Genomic DNA, 8,018 nt, shown 5'->3' on the forward strand with positions numbered 1-8,018 from the left:
TGTTCCCAGCAAGCAGGGGCCCAGATGGGAAGATTCAACAGCACCTTTCCTCGTCCCAATGGCTTTGTTCTGGTGGGCTTCTCTGAATGGCCCAGACTAGAAATGGTTCTTTTTGTGGCTGTCTCCGCCTTTTACATAATGACCCTCCTTGGAAACTCAGCCATCATTTTCTTGTCCCGCCTTGATCCCAGACTCCACACGCCCATGTATTTCTTTCTGGCTAATCTCTCTTTTTTGGACCTCTGCTACACTACCTCCACCGTCCCACAGATGCTGGTCAACATACAGAGCCACCAGAGAAACATCAGCTACCCAGGATGCATAGCTCAGCTTTTCATCTTCCTTGGCTTAGGATCCACTGAATGCATACTTCTCTCAGTAATGGCCTTTGATCGTTATGTCGCTATCTGCCAGCCTCTCCATTACACAGTTATCATGCATTCTCGGCTTTGCCAACAAATGGCGGCAGTGGCTTGGGGAACAGGTTTCAGTAACTCCTTGGTGCAAACAGTGTTGACTTTCCTGTTACCTCGCTGTGGTCAATATCGGGTAGAAAATTTCTTCTGTGAGGTACCTGCTATGCTTCAATTATCATGTGTTGATACATGGACCAACGAAGTCGAGATGTATGCCGCTGTGGTGATCATAAAAGTTATACCTGTTGGATTAATTCTGTTCTCTTACATCAACATTGTCAGGGCAGTGGTTGGGATCCAATCTCCCGAGGGTCGCAAGAAGGCATTCAACACATGTGGGTCTCATCTGCTGGTGGTCATTATGTTCTATGGTTCAGCCATCAGTGGTTATGCATATATGGCACCCAAGAGCAATTCAGCCGAATTGAAGGGCAAGCTTCTCGCACTCTTCTATGGACTTGTAACTCCAATGCTCAACCCTCTCATCTACACCTTGAGAAATAGGGATGTCAAGGGAGCAGTAAAGAAGCTACTGGGGAGAGAAGAGCAGGGGTGGAGCACGGCTTAGGAGAAGATGCTCCTCATCCCCAGAATGCCTGCCGTGGATGCCATCACCGTGATACCAAGTAACAGTGGCTGCTGCTACTCCTGTTACCCTTGGGTTTCAGAGGAAGTAAAATGCTGACGATTCTCCTCCCAAAATAATGAAAGAGTTCTAAAAATAGATCATGCATGGGGCACCTGGGTGGCTCAGTCAGTTAAGCGTCCGACTTTGGCTCAGGTCATGATCTCACGATTTGTGGGTTCGAGCCCCCCATCGGTCTCTGTGCTGACAGCTAGCTCAGAGCCTGGAGCCTGCTTCAGATTCTGTGTTTCCCTCTCTCTCTCAGACCCCCCTGTTCATGCTGTCTCTCTTTCTCAGAAATAAATAAATTAAAAAAATAAAAGTAGATAATGCATATTCATAGATTTTAGTAAAATATTGCACTTGTTACCATGTTGTCTTTTCCAACGAAGTTTTAAATTAATAACGAAATAAGTTTCTTATCACACAGCACATTAAAACTGATGACTAAGGGACTAATCTTGAGACTTGTTTAAAAAACAGGAAGAGGACTGTTTGAAATAACTACATTATGTCACAAAATTGGCAGAATACCCTTATACTCAAGAGGGAGCTTCATTTCCTTCATTCATATTTTCTTATGTTGTCAGTATAGTTGTGGTATCTCTGACCTCATTTTAATCAATATTAGGATGAGGCATCTTCAGGGAGCCATGTGCATGCTGTGAGCATCGACACTGTTCTGGAAAAAAAGGCATGGACGTATAGAAAGATCTCTGAAATGTCTCTGCCTGTTTGTTCATTTATCTGACCCTTCTAGAAGCCTCTTTTAGCATATTTTTAACATTCTACATGTTCTTATATGGAAGTTTTTCCTCATGGCCAACATACAGACAACATGTGTATCTCTCAGCAATGGCCTTTGATCTGAAAACACTTGTTTCCTAATCATTATATATTTTATTTTTGGTGCTCAATCATCTTTATCAGCATTAGAATAGTTATTCTCAGCAGGCCAAATAGACAAATAGACATTTTTCTCCAAGTTGAAAAACAAGAAAGCATATAAATTCTGCACATATGATATCAATGTATCTTATTAAACTTTAATTTAATTACTTCTTTTCCTATTTTCTTGTGCAAGTTATGGTTTCACACTGGGAACAGAGGAGCAAAAAATACCACATCTTCATCTGGGTGAATTTACAGCAGAAGAATATGAAAAAGCATCTACTCTCAAAGACTGCTACTCTCAACGCACAACTTATTTTAACTTATTTTATTAATGGTGACACACAGTGGTCCTTTCGGCCTATGAGCAGTGGGTGTATAGTTCAATTCTCCCAAAGAGAATGGAAATTGAACTGTTTGAAGATGTGACAAAATGTCTGTCATCTTTTTCTATCAAACTTCATTTCTAGAGGAGCAGGTTTAGATCTACAGCAACTGAGAGATGCAGAGAGACCCCTACAGCCCTGCCCCTGCACACACAGCCTCCCCCACTCTCTACACCAGAGGGTACATTTGTTATAATTGATGGACCCACAGTGACGCATCGTTATCACCCAAAGTCCATCATTTACACAAGGGTTCACTCTCAGTGTCCATTCTGTGGGTTTAAGATAAATACGCAACGACATGTGCCCGCCATGATTGTATCACACAGAGTGTTTTCACTGCCCTACACACCCTCTGTGCTCCACCTATTCATCCCTCCCTCCCCCAGCCCCAGGCAAACCCTGAACTCTTCACTGTCTCTACAGTTCTGTCTCTTCCAGAATGTCACACAGTTGGGATCATACAGGATGTAGCTTTTTCAGACCAGCTGTTTTCACTTAATATGCATTTAAGTTTCCTCAATGTCTTTCCATGACTGGATATCTCATCTCTTTTCAGTGCTGAGTCATATTCCACTGTGTGGACGGACCACAGTTTCTTGGATTCAACTACTGAAGCACAGTCTTGGTCCTTGCTTCCATGATTTGGCAACGTACATGTGCAGGTTTTTGTAAGAACATAGGTTTTCAACCACTTAGGGTAAATACCAAGGAGCATGATTGCTGGATCACATGGAAAGAGTGTGTTTAGTTTTGTAAGAAACCACCAAAGTGTCTCCCAAAGCAGCTGCACCATTTTGCATTCGCATCAGGGATGAATGAGCATTCCTGTTGCTCCACATCCTCACTAGCATCTGGTGTTTGTTCTGGAATTGGCTCATGTTAATTGGCATATGGTAGTATCTCACATACTTAATTTGCATTTACACAATGATATATGATACGGAGCATCTGTTCATACACTAATCTGCCATCTATGTATCTTCTTTGCTGCGGTTAAGGTCTTTGGTGCACTTTTTAATCAAATGTTTTGTTTTCTTACTGTTGAGTTTTTTTACATATTTTTATTTATTTCTAGGAGAGAGAGAGAGAGAGAGAGACAGCGTGAGCAGGGGAGGGTCAGAGAGAGAGGGAGATACAGACTCTGAAATAGGCTCCAGGCTCTGAGCTGGCAGTCAGCACAGAGCCCGACGCGGGGCTCGAACCCACGAACCGCGAGATCATGACCTAAGCGAAAGTCGGACGCTTAACCGACTAAGCCACCCAGGCACCCTACTTACTGTTGAGTTTTAAAAGCTTTTAATATATGGTGGATACTAGACCTTTATGAGATATGTCTTTTGCAAACATTTTCTCCCAACCTGTGGCTTGTCTTCTCATTCTCTTGATCTGTCATCTTTTAAGTAATATATATCAATTGATTCTTCCTTCTCTATTCCAAACCTTATGTATTTTAATACTAAGAAAATATAAATTTCCTCATTTTTTCTAATATATCTGTATACATATATATTTGTGTGTATGCATTGTGCACATGTGCTGTATTTCAGAAGTATATACAGGAGATGAAAAATTACATCTCAGATATTACAAACATTGTAGTCCCAAACCTCTCTAAGGGATCATCATTACCCACTCCCATATCCTACATTGTTTGTGACTTGGTAGGGGGGTAGGGAGTAGGTTCTGCAAGTACACTGTCCTTTTCTGGATTCTGTCTTTATGTAAATAAAGTTGATATTCAAATTGTTTGGCAGAGTTAAAAAAGAAAAATTAGTGAGTTTGATCCTCATTTACAGGCCTGATATTTATCCCATGTAGAAAAGTAAGGGCAGGGTGCCTGGGTGGCTCAGTCAGTTAAGTGTCCAGCTTCGGCTCAGGTCATGATCTCACGGTTTGTGGGTTCGAGCCCTGCGTTGGGCTCTGTGCTGACAGCTAGCTCAGAGCCTGGAGCCTGTTTCAGATTCTGTGTCTTCCTCTCTCTCTGCCCTTCCCCTGCTCATGCTGTCTCTCTCTCTCAAAAGTAAATAAACCATAGGGGCGCCTGGGTGGATTAGTCGGTTAAGCCTCCGACTTTCGCTTAGGTCATGATTTTCCGGTTCGTGGGTCCAGCCCCACGTCGGGCTCTGTGCTGACTGTCAGCTCAGNTGATTACTGGGCATCTGTTGGGACTTTCAGTGTATAAGAGGTCCAGGATGGAATATTTCAAATAATCTTGTGTGCATGGTCCCGAACTTCTGGGCTTCATTTCTTGGTCACATATGGTAATTATAACCCTGGGAAATTTCCCTTAAAATGGTTGGTTCTTCCATTTTGTTGGATTTTTTAAGCATAAGGGATGACCTTCCCTTCTTCTGCGACTTTTACAGCTACCCTTTATCAGATTAAGAAAATTGTCTTCTATTGCTGGTATGCTATAAGTGTGTCTTTATGTTAATGTAAATGGATGCTGTATTGTACACAGCTTTTACTGTATAAAGGGAAAAAAGATGTTTTATACAGCTGTTTGAAATGATTATATAACTTTCCCTTGTTACTTTTTCTAATATAACATATTTTGTTAACTGACTTTTTAACATTAAAGAGAACTCTGAATTCCTAAAATAAAATCAACTTTATTATCACCTATTTCTTTTTTATATATTGCTAGAAAGGGACATAGGCTTGCAACTTTACCTTCTTGAACAAAGTCAGAGGACTTGGAGTACTTGATATCAAGATTTATTATAAAGAGACAGCAATTATGGTCTCTTTGGGGTGCAAGAACAGTCAAGGAAAACAATGAAGCACAATAGAGAATCTAGAAGCAGACCCACATGGAACCTGGACATTAGGTCTATAACAAACTTGGCAGTGAAGAGGAGACATGGCAATATTTAATAAGATAAATAGTACTTTGTCTACCCACGTAAAATAAATATTGACACTTTTCTCTCAAAAATTACTTAGATTTTATATATTATAAATTTGAATGGCAAAATATTAAAGCATCTGGTAAACATCCCTGAAGAATATGATCATGATCTTGGGGTTGGCAAGCATTTAAAAAAACATACTGCATAAGTAGCACTAACTATAAAGGCAGTGACTGATAAATTAGACCACGTTAATTCTAGAAACTTCTGCTAATTACAAGATACCATTAAAAGGCAAACCAGAGTGAGAGAAGATGTTTATAATACAACTCCAAAAGCTAGACCAGAATATATAAAGAATACTTATGAATCAAGAAGAAAGACAAATGACCTAATAGAAAAATGTCCTGAAGTGCTTCACAAAAAATGAAATGACCGATCAATATACAAAAAGATGTTCACCTACATCAGTCACCAAGGAAATGCAAATTAAACTCACAATGTAATACCAGAACATACTTACAGGTCTACCTAAACTAAAACAGACTGATAATTCGAAGTGTTGGCAAAAATGTGAGTAGATGGAATTCTCATCCATGGCTGGTGGGAGTCTAAGTGGTTTATCCATCTTGGAAACCAGTAGGCAGTGCCTCTACTAAAGCCTAGCGTATGCATGTCTTAGTACCTAGGAATTCTGCTGCTACAGGTACTCAGAAAATAGCTCAACTAAAATGTTTATACAAGCACTATCAATAATAAAACCAAATAGAAATTACCAACTATTCATCAGTAGTAAAGTAGGTCAACAAAACTGTAATATATTCAGATATATAATACTGCACAGCAATGAAACAAAGTCTTGCTACCTGCAATATCCCAGATGAATCTCACAAACAAGTCAAATGGAAAGATTAGCACTCCAGGTTTTGACCCATGAAAATTTCAAAAACAGGTAAAACAAACTTTGTAGACATCTGCATGGTGATTACATTTGGGGAGCAAAGTGGAAACAGCAAATGGGATGGATATGAGGGGTTCTGGAGGCTGGGTAACGTTCCTGATTTCCATTTGGAAGTGGTTGCATGTGTTTTGTTCTCACTTTGTGATAATTCAATTATGTTTAGTGTTTTCCTCTTTATGTATATTATACTTTATAAAACTAATAAATTCACGTCAAATGGGATAAGTTGATAGTATATTATTATTTGTAAATCAAACAGGACTCCTTTGCATTTCAAGAGGAATATTTTCATTATCTCCCTCTTTATGAAGATAAGGAACAGTGATCTGTTTGCTAAAAATATATATATTTATAAAAATTGAAAATTTTATCAACTCTTGTGCACATTAGAGACATAAATGTAACAGAACATGATTTAAAGTAGAAACAAAAGGGGGCACCCGGGTGGCTCAGTCGATTAAGCATCCAACTTCAGCTCAGGTCATGATCTCACAGTTTGTGGGTTCGGGCCCCACGTCGGGCTCTGTGCTGACAGCTCAGAGCCTGGAGCCTGTTTCAGATTCTGTGTCTCCCTCTCTCTCTGACCCTCCCCTGATCATGCTGTCTCTCGCTCTCTCTCAGAAATAAATTTTTTTAAAAAACGTTAAAAAAAATAAAGTAGAGCCAAAGTGTTCATGTACAATAAAGGAAATAAAGACGTACAGCTAAATATCATTAGATCTCTCCAGGATCCTCACTGATGAGAATACTTAGTAGTGACCTGATTCCCTTTGAACTTGGTGGGACATCCTTCATGTGCTCATGTCCCTAAACACAGTGACATTGGTTTCCATTAGTTTTTTAGCAAAAGATGACCTGGCTTAAGATTTGGGAAATATTAAATCTTGATTTATACAGCTATACAAAACCCTCATTTTCCTGAATCAATTTGGCCAATATACAATGACTTGACTTAGCTTATCTAAGGAGGCCCAAAGGAGCTCTGATTCCAAATTCTTTTGTCATTTAAAGACTAGCAAACCGGGGAAGCCTGGGTGGCTCAGTCGGTTACGTGTCCAACTTCAGCTTAGGTCATGATCTCGAGGTTCGTGGGTTTGAGCCCCGCGTCGGGCTCTGTGCTGACTGCCAGCTCAGAGCCTGGAGACTGTTTCAGTCTGTGACTCCCTCTCTCTCTGACCCTCCCCTGCTCACACTGTCTCTCTCTCTCAGAAATAAATAAAACATTAGGAAAAAAAAAAAGACTAGCAAACCAAAGAAGCCTAAATGTGAGANCCCGCATGGACCCGACCCCGCCGGTGCGTGGACACTGCGCCCGCGTGAGGTCAGGAGAAGCGCCGGGGGTGGGGGAGCAGGGAAGACGCCACGAGCTCGACCTCACGGAACACACGTCTACACCAGCCGACTGGCCGTGACGAGCACCGCACAGGGGAGGGGCTCCCAGGGCGCGCGGCCGCTGCGCCCACACCGCCCCCTCCCCGGGACNGTCCACACGGCCGAGGCTGGAAGGAAGCAGTTCTGCGCGTGGGACGCGTGGGGCCCGGGCCGCTGGTGGGAGGCACAAGGGGGTCTTCTCACGCCGCAGCGGCTCGGGGACGCCCGCTGACCAGCCCACCTGCTCCCAGCAACCGTCAGCAGCTGCGCGGGGACGGGAGGGACGCGCGCGGAGTCCAGGCGTCGCCGGCTGAGAGGCCGGAGTCACGACGCCGCTGGGACGAACGCAGACGGGAGCTGGGCGCGCGCGCGTGCGTCGTGTGTGCCGGAGAGGGCCACGTGCGTGTGCTGGGGCCGTCCGTGCGGGCGCCGCGCACACTCAGGAGGAGGGCACGCATGCAAACCTTGCAGAGCACCTGTGGTGACGCAAGTGGACAGACACAAGTGAGGAGT

General features: G+C 42.7%; 1 protein-coding gene across 1 annotated transcript; it reads left to right on the forward strand.

The window, feature by feature from the left end:
- Nucleotides 1-24: 24 nt before the first annotated feature.
- Nucleotides 25-984, forward strand: LOC144245334 (olfactory receptor 2B8-like). The gene has a single exon (XM_077780706.1). The coding sequence runs from the start codon at nucleotides 25-27 to the stop codon at nucleotides 982-984; it is 960 nt and encodes a 319-aa protein (XP_077636832.1).
- The last annotated feature ends 7,034 nt before the right edge of the window (nucleotides 985-8,018 follow it).

Source organism: Crocuta crocuta, unplaced genomic scaffold (genome assembly GCF_008692635.1).
Source record: "Crocuta crocuta isolate KB4526 unplaced genomic scaffold, BGI_CrCroc_1.0 scaffold1864, whole genome shotgun sequence".
Classification (NCBI taxonomy): Eukaryota; Metazoa; Chordata; class Mammalia; order Carnivora; family Hyaenidae; genus Crocuta; species Crocuta crocuta.